This window comes from Anser brachyrhynchus (assembly GCF_964034855.1).
Source record: "Anser brachyrhynchus genome assembly, chromosome: 1".
NCBI lineage: Eukaryota > Metazoa > Chordata > Aves > Anseriformes > Anatidae > Anser > Anser brachyrhynchus.
Window position 1 is genome coordinate 14551469 of NC_137694.1, and position 14567 is coordinate 14566035.

Here is a 14567-nt window from a genome sequence, read left to right on the forward strand (position 1 = left end):
AAAGAAGTTTGCGCTGGTGCGGTTAACGATTCTTTCAGCAAGGCTGTAACAATGTAGAGTGGCTTTAATCTCCTCGGGAAAATATTTGTGCCTATTTTCCTGCTTTGCCAATACGTGTACCAAGAACAGGTAGTGGGAATAAACGCGCTGAAAAGCCTCGTATCGGTACCACCTCGCTGTGCCCCTCGGAAGGGGCTCAGCCGCCCTTGGGGCACACACAGCGGACATGATCACACCCCTCCACCTTCCCTCAGGCGACGGCGGGTGGGCGTGAAGGGAGCGGCCGCGCGTGCGCAGTGCGCGCCTCCGGCCCCGCCCCGGGGCTGCGCAGCGAGGCGCTGACGCGGCAGGGGCGGGGCGGGGCGTGAGGCCGCAGGTGGGCGCGCGCGGTTCTCTCACAGGGGCTGGGGGGGGACGCTGAGGGCTCCGGCCCCGGTGGCTGAGGGCGGGCGGCGGGGACGCGGTGGTGGCGGTCGCCTGGTGTCCGCACCCCGGCTGTGGGGCCGGGCCGGGGCTCCCCGGCTGTGGGGCTGCGTTGTGGGCTCGCCCAGGGCCTTGTGGAGCTCCTCAAGGCAGTGGTCTGCGCCTTCCTCTCCTGGTCTCCCGATTTTGTCTCCTCGTTTGCGCCGTTTTCTCGTTCCCGTCGTCCGCTTAGCGGGGTTTTTAATTTAATTAAAACCTGTAGCGACGAAGTGCAAGCGTTTAAACTTCGTTTTTAAACGCTGTTCTGACAGCGATGTTAAAAAGCAGAGAGCTGAGCTGTCCAAGCGCAGCTCCTCGCAGCCGTTTTGCTTTCCGTCTGTGTGATCGCCGTCTCAATTGCAGGTCCGGTTTTCTCTGCCAAATGCTGAAACAGGCAAGTGCCTCTTCTGCTGCCTCCCTGCCGGGGCTTCCTTACGAGTATTGCCCTGTCACTCTTGAAGAACAAGCAATGATTTGTAACGTAAGACCTGAGTGAATCCTTGGCTAGTAGCGAGTCCTTCACCACTTGCTTCTGTGAACAGGTAAAGAGGGGGATTGTGGTTTCTCTTTCTACTTCACAAAATTATTATTTGTATTTTTCCATGTTTTCTAACTTACCTGTGTAGAAACTACCTACGTGCTGAACTATTTGCAACAATTATTAAATTATGCTTTTGGGGAAGGGAGGACTCTTTCAAGTAGCACGCATGTTCCATGTCATTAGTTAACATATAATAAACCACCAGAGAAATGTATATAAATAAGATTTTTCAGCTAAGACCTAGGCTAGCAAGTTGTCTCACTTAATGCAGGATTGCTATTACATGTCTTATTTGAACTTCAGTTTAAGTTGAACTGCCCTGTTTTTCATGGAGCTTTGTATCCTCGGGAGGTCTCTAGCTGGTAGTGCTGTCTTAGCGGTGAGTAACTGAAGTTATATGATTAGCATTGCAGATAAAGAAAACATGGCAGCCGTTAACGTTACAAAGAAAGAAGTCACTAGAGATCTAGACCATTGCGATATCCCGTACTATGTTTCTGAATTTGTGGAAAGAGAAGTTGGAAACGACTATGATTCTCTGAGGAAGCTGGGCAGCCTTATCGATAAGCTATCTGAAAATAAAAAGCAGTTAGAAGAACAGGTAAGCACATTTCCTTTTTTATTTTAATATGCTGAATATATGGCTGATTAAGTAGTAAACATGACTGATTAAGTAGTAAAATCAGTCGAAAGACCGAACTTAATTGAAGCAGTGTATTGATATTTCTGAAGATACCACTCTATGTAATGCAGTGTTTTTATGTGAGTTTTAATACCTTTCTATAAATGTAGGTACTTACAGTTTCATCTGAAGTCCCTAAAAGAATTCAAAAGGCCTTGAAGAACGCAGAAGATTCTAAAAAATCTCTGAATCGGCTTCTAGAGGAAGAAGCTCTTCTATCTGATTCAATCGATAGCCACTTACTGAAAGCTGAGCCATGGATGGAGGAGCTTGGTGTGCTGATTAGTCAAGTAGAGGAGATTGAACGGCACCTGTCCTATCTTAAATGGATTTCACGAATAGAAGAGTTAAGGTAAAGTTGGTGTACTTTAAAATCTTATATACTTTAAGAATATTCTTACTAATGTTATCACACAGCCTTTTCAGGGCTGAGCACTGCATATACGCGATGAGAGTGGTAACAGTGTTTGTCTCATTAAAATATTTTAGATTGTTTTATCTCAGTTTTTCAGTGCACAAATGATTCTTGGTGAATGTTTGACCTCAACTTTTCTTGAATTTTATAGTGATAACATTCAGCAGTATCTGATGACCAACAATGTTCCAGAGGCAGCCAGTACTCTAGCTTTTATGGCAGAACTGGATATTAAACTTCAGGAGTCATCTTGTTCTCATCTTCTTGCTTTTGTGAGGTCCACCGTTAAATTCTGGCATAAAATTCTCAAGGACAAGTTGTCAAGGTAAGGGATGCACTGTCACTGCCTCATCTTTATGTTGTACTGCAGGTTTGTGCTAAAGTGCGTGTTTTATGTTGCAGTGACTTTGAAGAGGTACTAACCCAGCTTCGCTGGCCGTTTGTGGGGCCACCACAGTCTCAGGCATTTGGCCTTGCTGCTCCAGCCAGTGCCCCTGATGTATACAACAATTTGGAGACGCTGTTCTGTCAGCTTCTGAAATTGCAAACCTCGTATCCTTTTAAAAAGTTGTGGCGTGTTTTAGTGAGGATAATAATTGTCAGAGCTCTCGAAAGTCAGAAATTAAATTGAGTTTATATTACTTTATATTAACATTATAAGGTACTTCTTGTATAGAAAATGCTAGGTGACCAGAGCAAGAATTTAAAACTTGTTTTCAATTAAAATTCAAGTTATTCTTTTTGGCAGTAGCAGGATCATAACTCCAAGTCATCAGATCCAATGATCTCATGGTAACTTGCAGTTCAGGCTTCACAATGTGCACATCTTACATTATATACTTTCAGCAAGATTACCTATATTAATACAAATGATGATGAAATTTTTTTTAATTGGATGTAGTTAATGCTTTTACTTCCCCAATGTTACTTGAAATCTGTGTTAATCACTTTAATATATGCAGTCCCAGAAAGAAGAGAGAGAAATCTCAAGATGTACGTCTCAGAAAGGAATTTTAAAAAATGGAACAATTTTCATTGAGCAGCAATAACTTGTCTCTGAGGTAAGTCAGAAGGCACTGCTGCTCGTCCTGTTCCTTTTGTTTGTGGGTGAAATCAAGCACAGCTGAAGTTCAAACAACCATTTTTGTTCATTTTTTTTTCCTGGGGTTGTTGTAGCTTTTTGTTGTTGTTTAAATCAGCAGTACTGGACTGGGAAGAAACAAGGTCATTCTAGGCAACCTGGAGCCAGTAACAATTTTGGTCAGTGAGGCTGGGCTGCTTAAATTGGTTGCTTCGAAGTGGGAAATCATGTACTGCATTTATTAATCTCATGAATCTGATATTTCTTTAAGAAACATGAATATGCATGTCTCTTGGATAGCCCCTGGGTTTGGTAGTGATGGTGGTGTTTTTTCTTCCCTTTTTCTTTTTTTAAATGATACTGGTTTCCTAAATCAAACTGACTTCAGTGACTTGTACTGTCACTGAATAAATTATCCTTAGCAGCCAGAGTTACGTTAAATATCTTATAAGACGGAAACATTTTGAATGTTGCTCATATTTGAGGACTTGTATACCTTGTGTAATACTGCCTTTAGCCAACAAGGTAGAGCTAAAGCGTTCAGTTCTGTAAACACATTTTATTGAAATTTTACCGTTGGAGGAATCAACACTTAAATTTGTCCTTAACTGTGAAACTTAGAGATGAACTGTTAACCAAACCTAAACAGCTTCCAGAAAAGTATTCCTTACCCCCTTCACCACCTATTATCCTTCCAATCCAGATCATGCTGAATCCTCTGCAGAAAAGATTCAAGTATCATTTCACTGGAAATAAACCAACAAATGTCTTAAGCAAGGTATGGAAGAAAGCGGTTTGATTTATTAATTTATTTATTTAACAACAGATACATTACTGTATTTAAATTGTATAGCTTGGACACTTTCTTCTCTGAAATTAAGATTCTTAAATTATGCAGTATTTGTGTCTCCCTTAGTCGGGACAGATGCCAAGGTAACACGTGGAGATCTTCCAGAGGCATAAACATTTTCTCTGGGCCAGAGAGATGTGCACTTTACCAGTTGGAAACTGACCTGCTTTTTGTATGAGTTATCTTCAAAGACTGAGTATTTTACCCGAGAATTGTCACTGAAGCAGGTTTCCTACGAGTAAATATTAATGCTACGGTAATGCATCTGCAGCAGGCTTGGAGAGCTGGTTTTTAACACTGTAGTTGCACAAGTCTCTGTGTTGACAGTCTTGAGTAAATGTAAATACATTTGCGCTCTTACAGTTGCTAATACAGTGCATTTTAATAGTATTAAGTATATTAGGGGATTTATTAATTTTCTATTCTTTTTTTTTTTTTTAAAATAAGCCTGAATGGTATTTAACACAAGTGCTTATGTGGATTGGAAATCACTCAAAGTTCCTTGATGACAAAATCCAGCCAATATTGGACAAGGCAGGATCTTCAGTGAATGCTGGGGTAAGCACATCTGTGTGTTTTATGTGTAAATATATATACAGTCAATTTGTACAAGCATTCTTCTACTGAGTTCACTAAACTTGTGGTGAGACTTAACTCAGCCTAGTAACAGTTTTAAGATCATACATATATGTATGTATCTCTGATATTTTACTCACTTTTTTCTTTTAAAAGCTTGAATTCTCTCGTGCTCTGGTAATGCTGATTTTGGAGAAGCTGGCTGCTGATATTCCATTCCTGTTATACGATGATGCCCTCTTTTGTCACCTTGTGGATGAGGTACTTCAGTTTGAGAGAGAGCTTTACAGCGTTCATGGTTACCTCAGCACCTTTCCCAGTTGCATGCATATTCTTTCAGAAGAGTCCTGCTTCCAGAGGTGGCTAACAGTGGAAAAAAAATGTAAGACTTGCGATGGATTTTGTTGGCCTTGACACATTTTCTTTCTGATGGTGCAGAATACAAATAGTCTTCTCAAGTAGAAGTCACTTGGACAGGGCTACTCCATAAGATGTATTTTTGAGGTCGGTAATGAGAGGAGTGCCCAGGGGTTAATGCTGGGTCCAGCCCTGTTTAAGCAGGTCTGTGATTCTGTGATATTTTTATACTCTTCAGTTATTTTGAATAAAAAATCGTTTGATTCTAGTAGTGCTTCTGAAGTTTATAGGACTGTTGTCCCTGAGCTGTATGGGACCTAGCAGGCTTACTTTTAGACAGAGGTGTATTTGAGTGTGCAGACAAGGATAGACTTTAAATTGAAATGGGGAGAAGAATTAATTTTTGAGAGTCAGAGAAGAAATATATTGAAACAGAACAAGCCAACTATTTAAAAAAAAAAAAAAAAAGATAGCCTTGACATAATTCTTGTATCTGCATTTGTGATGCTGTTATTGGAATTGGTACTGAATGAAACCAGTCATCAGTAGTTTTTTCTGATCTGAAAATGTAAATTTTAACTCATTAGGGATAAAGATTTTATTTTTATATATTGTTTGGTTTTAGAGGATTTTTTCGTTAGAAGTTTTTTTCATTATTAAATACTAAAACAATTTACAATTTCTGTGCTCAGTTGCTCTTCAGAAAATGGACTCCATGCTTTCATCTGAGGCGGCGTGGATATCACAATACAAAGATATCACCGACGTAGATGAAATGAAAGTCCCAGACTGTGCCGAAACTTTTATGACTCTGTTGTTAGTTATAACCGGTAACTACCAATCTGTGGACATTGCTCTTGTTCCTAATGACTAGTAGAAAAACTGCAGCTAATAGATTTCTTTATTAGATATCTGTTGTGTCAACAATAGTCAGCAAATAACAACTTTGCGAAGTTGTGATACTTGCAATTTAATAAAAGTTTTCCTGCTCATCCTGTATTTTGGACATTATCTAGCACAAATAATCTTGAGCTAGTAGTGACATGCTTTCAAATGCGTTATTTAAAATTTGATAATTCGTAACCTAGCACATTCAAACTCATTAATAATGGAGAGAATATAATTTGTTACAAAGCAATAATAAAAATATCCTACCATTCCTGTTGAATCTGCGGGATGTACCTTTTCAGGAGGTGCTTATTTGTATATTCGAATACTTTATGTATTTTATTCTTACAAAAGCTTTATCTTACTCTGTGACTGGCTTTAGGGACCACATAATATCGCTAGATGGTGTGGTATGATAACATATCACTTAAAGTATTAGGATACAATATGCTAGTGGATTCGTGAGGGGGAGGGGATCTCAGATGTGTTGTTTCTTTACATATTTAGCTTTTGCATTGAGTAGTTTCCTGAGGTTGCTAAAAATAAGCTTTTGTAAAATTAAATACTATATGATGTCTTTGTAGGAGTAAGATCATGTAAAAAGATGACTATGTTTCTTGTTCAAAACCTTTTCTTCAGTGCTGGAAAATGTTAAATATTTTAACAATGTTTTTCTAGACAGGTATAAGAATCTTCCAACAGCTTCCAGAAAACTGCAGTTCCTGGGGCTACAGAAGGAGCTAGTTGATGATTTCAGGATACGCTTAACTCAAGTAATGAAGGAAGAGAGCAGAGCTTCTTTAGGCTTCCGATACTGTGCGATCCTTAACGCCGTTAACTATATTGCAACAGTGTTGGCAGACTGGGCTGACAACGTAGTAAGTAATTTTTTATTTTAAATGGACTAGTTCTGTTTGTTTCATAATCAAACGTTGTATTTTCAGCACTATTTATGTAGATGTATTTAGAAGAATTAATTCTGGAAAAAATGGAACTAATAGTACTAATAGTATTGCTGCTGAAGCGTACATGTTGCAGTAGCATGTGCCTGCTTTTTGAATTGCCCCTATGCCAAGTCAGTTTAAATGGATTTGGTGTGGGTGCCTGCATTACAGCTTGGTTCAGGTGGTGTTTGGCAAAGTCACTCTTTGATAACAGCGTGCTGGGTACAGTTATTTTCAGTAAGAGCCCAGTGGCACCATATCTATTCTGTAGTATGTCAGCTTTTCTATGGTTATTGAAGAGATAAGCATTTTGTGTGAGATGGGCAGCCTCCAAATTGTTTTTGTCTTGACAGGAAACTGTCTCTAGCAGAGGATGATCTTGACTTGATAGGAGAGCAGCTTTTGTGTTGTACAGCTGCATCTACGAAAGTGTCTTGGCGTGCTTAAAAGCAAAACCAACTTCATTACTGCTCTGTCACATTCAACTCAGACCATTTCTTGCTATTGTCAGACCAGCAAACATGCATTACCTATCTGCTGTTGTATTTGGGACCCACATCAGTTGCATTACAAGGATTAAAACAGTGCATTAATTCTAGTGAATCAGGACAGCGTTTTAAGACTAAGTTTATAAATATGTCAAGAGCGCGTTTTGTAGAACCCTGTCTGTTAAAGTACAAATGTAGAGTTCAAATAATAAGATGATTTTTGCTAGTACTTATGTCTGCTTCTGTTCCTCTAGTTCTTCCTGCAGCTACAGCAGGCTGAGCTGGAGGTTTGTGCAGAAAGTAGCACTGTCAGCCAGCTACAGCTGGGGCAGCTGGCTTCAATGGAGAGCTCTGTCTTTGATGAAATGATTAACCTCCTGGAGCGCCTGAAACAAGATATGTTGAGTCGTCAAGTACATCATGTCTTCAAAGAGGTCACAGATGCTGCAAAGCTGTACAAAAAAGAGAGGTGATTTTGTTTACTCTTCTCATATTCCAATATTATTTTCTGTTAAAAACATTGAGGCAAATAAAGGCAAGAATAGCTAATAAGAAAAATCATTTTCCTGAATGGGAAAGGCACAGGGTAGTAAGTATTGGAAGATTTTCTTTATCCTTACTTCAAGCCTATTTTATGTTATGCTTGCTGAAGTAGTTCTGCAGTGGGTGGGCATGTTGTCTTAAAAACCCTAGGAAGAATGCTGGGTCACTCTAGTTCAGATGAGAGTTACTTTCTTCAAAGTGGTATTAAAAATGGCCTGTAACAACTGCTTCTATCCTCACAGAAACACAGGGTTTCTTGAATGTTTGCGGTTGAGTTTCTGTAGTACTTCACAAAATGAACACAACAGCTTGATGATTTTACAGATTAGCTTTTAAAAAAAATAGCATGTTCAGATTTATAACTAAAGCATCAGCTTAACATTAAAGGACATTTAAATAAAGCATTAGACTGTGATTACCTTTAGGTTTGAAATGGGTTTGAAAACTCTGAACCATTGTAACTGGCTAAGATTTTCTTAAAGGATAATTTTAACTTCAGTTATTGTAATGTGACTAATTATCACATCGAAGTCATAATAATGGAATTTCTTTCAGGTGGCTATCTTTACCATCTCAAGCAGAGCAAGCAGTAATGTCTCTGTCAAGCACAGCTTGCCCCATGTTGTTGACCCTAAGAGACCGCTTGCTACAACTGGAACAGCAGCTCTGTCACTCCCTATTCAAAGTGTTCTGGCAAATGCTCGCAGAGAAAGTGGATACATTCATCTATCAGGAGGTAGGTATCTACGAAGTGTGTGCAGTACTGCGCAGGTGTTAGTGACTGGCCTAAACAGAAGATGCACCCCTTTGTGTTTGCAGATAATCATGGCGAATCATTTCAATGAAGGAGGAGCAGCACAACTTCAGTTTGACATGAGTAGAAATCTTTTCCCTTTATTTTCACACTACTGTAAGAGGCCAGAAAACTACTTCAAGCAGTAAGTAGGCAAACTTCTGATCCATTAGTATTTCAGAATAGAACATCCAGATGAATGTTTTGTATATCACCAACATTTTTTCACAGTTTTGAGTGGATAAGAAATACTTGAACTATGTGGATCATCTTTCAGTGTTTACGACGGGGAACGTTTCGATCCTGCAGCACGTATTCAGATAGCAACTGACTGTGATGTATGTTCTGGAGCATTTAGCGCAGCGAGGATGTCTACTGCACACGGATAGATGAACTTAGGGAATGTAAGCAGAATTCCAAAACTGGGGCAAAAGAAACTACTCAAAGATTTAGTTACAGCACAACATATTTTCTGTATCCTTAGGCTACTTTAAACTATGTTCCTGCTTAGAATTGCCCTGCATAGCAGTCTAGTTGCTTTCACTGGTGAGAAGCTACCTTCCTGGTGCTTAGTAGCTTTAAATAGCCCACAGTCTTATACAGAGTCAAACGTTAAACTCCGAGGCTAATTGGGACAGAAGTCTTACTACACACCTAAAAATCAACATGGAACGTGGCATTCAGTCTTGAACACTTGAAGATGAAGGTTATATTGGCATTTTTAATTGGAATATTCCCGTAGCAGCATCTTACTTTTTTTGAGCACATTACCTTCACAAAGGTAATAGATACCTATGTAGTATTCATAGCTTAAAAAAATAGATGCAGAAAGGAACAGTAAAAAGTAATGTATAGTGGGTACATGGCTATTTTTTGTACTAGAAACAACGCGGCAGGGTATCTGTTTGCTCTCTAATGAGATCAATAAGAGTGAATATTCAGACTCTAGCAGCTTTCTGTAAAGTTATGTTTTTAAAATATACCAAATAAGGTTTCTAATTATCAACAGAAAATGCAGTTTGGGGAAGCTAAACATAATTATATGGTAACTTCTCTTCTGTATTTTTTAAACTAGTGGAAAAATTAGGAAGTAAAAGCCAAGACAAGCATGGCAAAATGTTGGTGCTTGTAACACAAAGTGCTAAGATGGCAAGACCAAGTATGCTGCTTGTCTTTGGCTAGGCAGCACTTTTCAGTTCAGTACTTCGATCCTTTTCAGAAGTCCATGGAACCTTTTTTGTTAGTCACTATGCATACAAAATCAAGTGTATCTTATGTGTGATTCTTTTAGTAATTCATATAATTATTCTTTTTATAAATAATTTTATGAATTTCATTAAATTACTTAATTATTTATTTAATTATTTAATTTAATTATGAAATTTTATTTTATATATTTACAAAGAATCTTTTTAATTGTAACTTTTTTTCCCTTCCATAGCATAAAAGAAGCCTGCATTATCCTGAATCTGAATGTTGGTTCTGCCTTGCTGCTGAAGGATGTGCTACAGTCAGCCTCAGAAAATGACGCATCACTAAAGCCAAACCAGCCATCTGCAACAGCAGCATTAAATGAACTTGGCGTTTACAAATTAGCTCAAAGGGATGTTGAGATTCTTCTCAATTTGAGAGCTATTTGGCCAAATACAGGAAAATAAAGACTTCAAAATTGGTTAATGACTTGATCTAGATTACTTATTTCAAACAAAATCAAAACAAATAAGTTACAGCATAGTTGTTATTTTTTTTCCAACACCGTATGCTGTGTAATTGGTTTGATCTAATCTTACCATTTATTATATATACGCTTTTAAATTATTTGAAACTTGACCTGGCTTTTAACTGCACAGATCTTACTTTAACATAACCACCTTGTCATTACATTTAGAAGCTAACAATCTTCATTACTAATGACTATGTTACTTGAACTGGCACACTCTCTTAAACACGTTTTTACACCTCTAAATCCCAGGTAACAGGTGTTCTGTATTTAAAATACTCATATGCAGGACCTGGGATGGAATGAAGGGATTTGTCAGTTTGTTTCCTGTATTTATATTCTTTTTTTTTTGCTGTCCCCAAGTCTCTCCCATTTTTTTTAATAAGACCTCCTTTGTTTTTGAGCCTATTTTAAAACTTAATAAATGCTATGTTACTTGGCACTGCTGTCTTTCAACCATGAACATTTGTTGCTGAAACTGATTTTTTTTTATATATATATAAAAGGGGGGTTAAAAAAAAGTCTTAAGCCACAACTCTTAAAATTAACTTTATTTGCTGTCTCATTACCGATGATTAACAAAGTAAGCTACTAGCTGAAGGAGGAGACTCCAAAACACTTTTTTTTTTTTTTTAAGAGGTTTCTACTTATTTTTAATAAGGTAGTTTTCAAAAGATACCCTTCTAGTTCCTGGTAAGTGTAAACAAATTTTTGTCATTTGTCGTTTTCAGCTGATCGCTACTACAGGGAAGAGAGGGGAAAAAAAGAGAAGAGAGCACTGTTTAAAATCAGTTGTTCACAGCTGACACAGCAGCAAAAGAATAGAGCAAAATGCCTATTTTTAATATATTAAGCATACCACTGTTCCATCTAATACGCAGCCCAGATCTCCAGCAACCTTTTCTTCCTAGGAAAAAATAAAAACGTCCAGTTAGGTAAGTTGGGATATCTAGTTTTAGTTTTCTTTCACTCATTGTAACAGCTGCCAAAATATCCTCCCTAGAACCATACTCTAACCATGAGAAATTACTGAAAAAATTTAAGCTTGTTTCAGCTATGTATTACTAGCTCTTCTATATCAGGCAGAAACAACAATGTATCTCAAATACTTCGCATTTCTGGACCAGCGCTCTCAGTCCTGGGCTACCTGATGACTGCTTGTAGGGAAGGAAATCTGATAGACCTGCTTTGTGTGGGTCCTAATGTGAGGTGGCTGAGGAAAGTGCTGAGCAAACCCATCAAGCTAGAGCAATAGCATCCGTTTAAATCTTTAAATGCAAAGTGGGTAAGCGTAAACCAGTAAGTCCTTTAATGACATGCTTCTGTAAATAAAACATAAGCCACAGCAAAAGATCTGTGCATAGCAACTCTGCGCATACCCTTTCAATTATACTTACACTTCTTCCTTGAATGTGTCCAGTGTGACGTTCACATCATCACCAATGTGCAGGTTGTCTGTGCTCAGTCCCAAAGTTTTAAGAGCTAAAGTTAAGGAAACAGAATTTCCTATATAAATCTGAAAAAAAATAATTTAACACCTGAAAGTGGCCTAGATGTAATAAACAAAAAATAAACATACGTAACTTCTTTTAACTTTCCAAGGTCCAGGCTGTGTGGCCAGAAGTGCCGATGCTTTTAATGTATACATACAGATGGGGTCGAAACTGTTTTGATACAATGCTTTTGAAACTACTTTAACAAAACTGTTCAAACAGCTAGGAGGATGCTGATTGCCGTTTGGGTTGGACTGACCTTCTCGGTACTGCACAGGCGTGATGTAGCCCAGGTCTGCAACATCCAGCATCTGGAACATGGCAACCAGGTTGGACTCGTCCATCAGGCACGGGTACCCTCCCTCTCCTTGCCTGCCGGCCTTCACTGTTTCCAGCACTTGGATGAGGAACTGGCGAGGTCTTTCTGCAACGGAACCAAGCCACCGAGCTCTTTTTCTTCAAGGGAACCAAGTCACCAGCGCCACCCGACCCTCTCCCGGCTCCTGCCACCTCCCCTCCTTCAGCACCCCCGCCCGGTCCCCGCGCTGCGTCTCTCTTTCCAGCCACCACCTTAAAGACCCCAAATCTCTCCTTTTTCCCCCCAATCCCACCCTACCACCGCGGGGGATCCGCACCGGGCTGGTGGTAGAGCAGCAGGGCGCTGAGGCGGCGGAGCAGCTCGGGGATCCCGTGGCGCTCCAGGTAGTCGCGGCCCCCCCGCTCGCCCGCCGCCATCTCGCCGTTGCCAGGGGAGGCCTCGCACCCGCCGCCCGTTAAAACCGTTGGCCCTGAGGGGGAGAAGCTTCGAGAAAGAAGCCGCAACCGGAGCCCTGGGGCCTGAGGAGGGCGGCGGGAGGAGGCAGAGCGGCTGCGGGACGGAACGTGGTCACCGGGGGGAGCTTCGCCTGGATCCTGTCAGCGTTGGAGCAGAAGAGCGTCGCTTCCAAGTTACTAGTCCGTACCCCAGCGGCATAAATTCACGGGGACAGCGCCTTACACGCCGCTAACACCGCTGCCTTGCCGGTTCCAGCCCGTGTGTGGTCACCCAGCCGCCAACTTTGGGGTTTTCTTGCCCTCCGTTGCCCGCCGCCGGGGCCCCCGGGCGGGTTCAGTCAGCCGCGGTGAAGGCGGGAGGACGGCGCCGCCTCAGGGCGGAGGGCTGAAAGTGGCGGCCTTCCAGCGAGAACATCCCAAAATTACACAGCAAAACTACGGGAAAACGGGTTTGTTGTCTGTCTGCTGCGCTTGGTAAACTGCGGTACAGCTCTGCGTGATGTTTGTTAAGAGAAATGGTGCCGCAGAAGGCAAACCCCTCAGCGCATGTAACCGCGGCATCCCAGACACGCTCCGTTTCCAAAAGGGTTTTACAAGATCCCACAGAAAAGTCCCCCTCCTACCTGCAAAATCAATGAGTAGCAGCTGAGAGCGAGAAAGATTTAAACAGTTTTACTTCGCTTTGCAGCACAGTCCGTGCAAACAGAGATGAGACATCAAGTACCCTTTTTATTGTACTACCCATGTGAGGAGAAAGATAATCAAGCAGAATGTCCCACTAAAAAAAAAAAAGTATACAGTTTATAGTTACTGAAACCATTCCTGAATTTGACTTTTCTAATTCCGTTCAGAAGATTTTGCAAAGAACTAGCAAAGTTGGGGTTGTTTGTTGTTCTTTTCCCCTAAAGAAGAGTGGTGGGAGAAAGAGTATTTTGAGATGCAGAGGAGTACAAACAAGTGTCTGAGCTGGCCAGCAGGGGAGAAATAATGACACGGAAAATCTTCTATTGAAAATGATAACATAAGAAGATGATTGACTTGACAGGAAGGAACAACTGAAGACCTGGAGAGAAAGGTAGGTAAGTCAGTGTTTGGGGCAGGGAAACTGCATTTGGCAAAGTTCTCCTTCAGTGGTCAACAAAGATAACCAGTATGAAACACGTGCTGAAGGCTAACATTTTAAGCATAAACACACAGGAATGACAGGCTGAAGTGTGTTTCTATGAGGACTGGTTCCAAAAATCACTAAGAGCAAACCACAATTAGATTTATTACTAGGAATGTATGTATTTTTAAAATTCATTTCACTGTTAAGAAAGCACAATTTATTTCCTTGAAAAATGTTCCGATAATACATCATGTAGGGGATTTATTATCCACAGTTCATGTGATATTATCTGCTAAATGAGGGTTCTAAATGTGTGATAATTTAGGATAATATCCAAGAAGTTCATATGGACTATTGTATGCCGAATTAAATTTCTGGTGACTAAGAACAACAGGATTTGACAAAACATCTGAAAGTTTTCTGGTTCCATTATAGCAACACCGCTAATTAAGTTTTAATCACAACTGCAAGGCTCACATCTATTTTTGTGTGTTTAAAGTGTCCTGGTTATTTAAAACTGAATTTGGTTAAAAGATTTAATATCTGCTGTAACAGAAGGTGAGCCTTTTGCAAAACATGACTAATAAATTAAACCTACCTAACTGCAAAGGACTAGATAGACTCCCAAGAATATTAAAGATTTAATGAAGAGGAACGGGGACTGCAGGTCAGACATGAAGCTGGTTGCAGAAGTATTTGGCTTGCTGAGGAAACAAAGTGATGGACACGTTTTTCCAAATCAGGTTGTAGAAGACAGAAGTCTAGGGCTGTGGAATGAGACAGGAGCAATAAGAAAGGGGCTGGGAAAGATGCCCAGGTGTACCATGTGCTTTCTGTGGCCACACCGAGCAA

The 14567-nt window shown here is 40.3% G+C and overlaps 2 protein-coding genes across 4 annotated transcripts; one reads left to right on the plus strand and one right to left on the minus strand.

The window, feature by feature from the left end:
- Window positions 1-228: 228 nt before the first annotated feature.
- On the plus strand, window positions 229-10297 carry RINT1 (RAD50 interactor 1). 3 transcript variants are annotated; one of them, XM_080577600.1, is made up of 15 exons: window positions 229-376; window positions 826-1004; window positions 1409-1604; window positions 1796-2037; window positions 2252-2425; window positions 2503-2652; window positions 3803-3959; window positions 4479-4589; window positions 4764-4989; window positions 5657-5794; window positions 6531-6730; window positions 7539-7753; window positions 8383-8563; window positions 8647-8765; window positions 10062-10297. In XM_080577600.1, the coding sequence occupies exons 3-15, from the start codon at window positions 1428-1430 to the stop codon at window positions 10276-10278; spliced, it is 2307 nt and encodes a 768-aa protein (XP_080433726.1). In that variant the 5' UTR covers window positions 229-376; window positions 826-1004; window positions 1409-1427; the 3' UTR covers window positions 10279-10297. The 3 variants fall into 3 exon arrangements, with proteins under 3 accessions (XP_080433726.1, XP_080433727.1, XP_080433728.1); XM_080577601.1 differs by lacking the exon at window positions 229-376 and adding an exon at window positions 443-598; XM_080577602.1 differs by lacking the exons at window positions 229-376; window positions 826-1004; window positions 1409-1604; ... (1 more) ...; window positions 2252-2425; window positions 2503-2652 and adding an exon at window positions 3076-3161 and having other exon boundaries at window positions 3885-3959.
- Window positions 10298-10876: 579 nt separating this feature from the next.
- On the minus strand, window positions 10877-12939 carry EFCAB10 (EF-hand calcium binding domain 10). Its single transcript, XM_080577625.1, has 5 exons — window positions 12469-12939; window positions 12093-12257; window positions 11738-11822; window positions 11200-11247; window positions 10877-11081 (listed from the first exon to the last, which is right to left on the minus strand). The coding sequence occupies exons 1-4, from the start codon at window positions 12566-12568 to the stop codon at window positions 11211-11213; spliced, it is 387 nt and encodes a 128-aa protein (XP_080433751.1). The 5' UTR covers window positions 12569-12939; the 3' UTR covers window positions 10877-11081; window positions 11200-11210.
- Between the last annotated feature and the right edge of the window lie 1628 nt (window positions 12940-14567).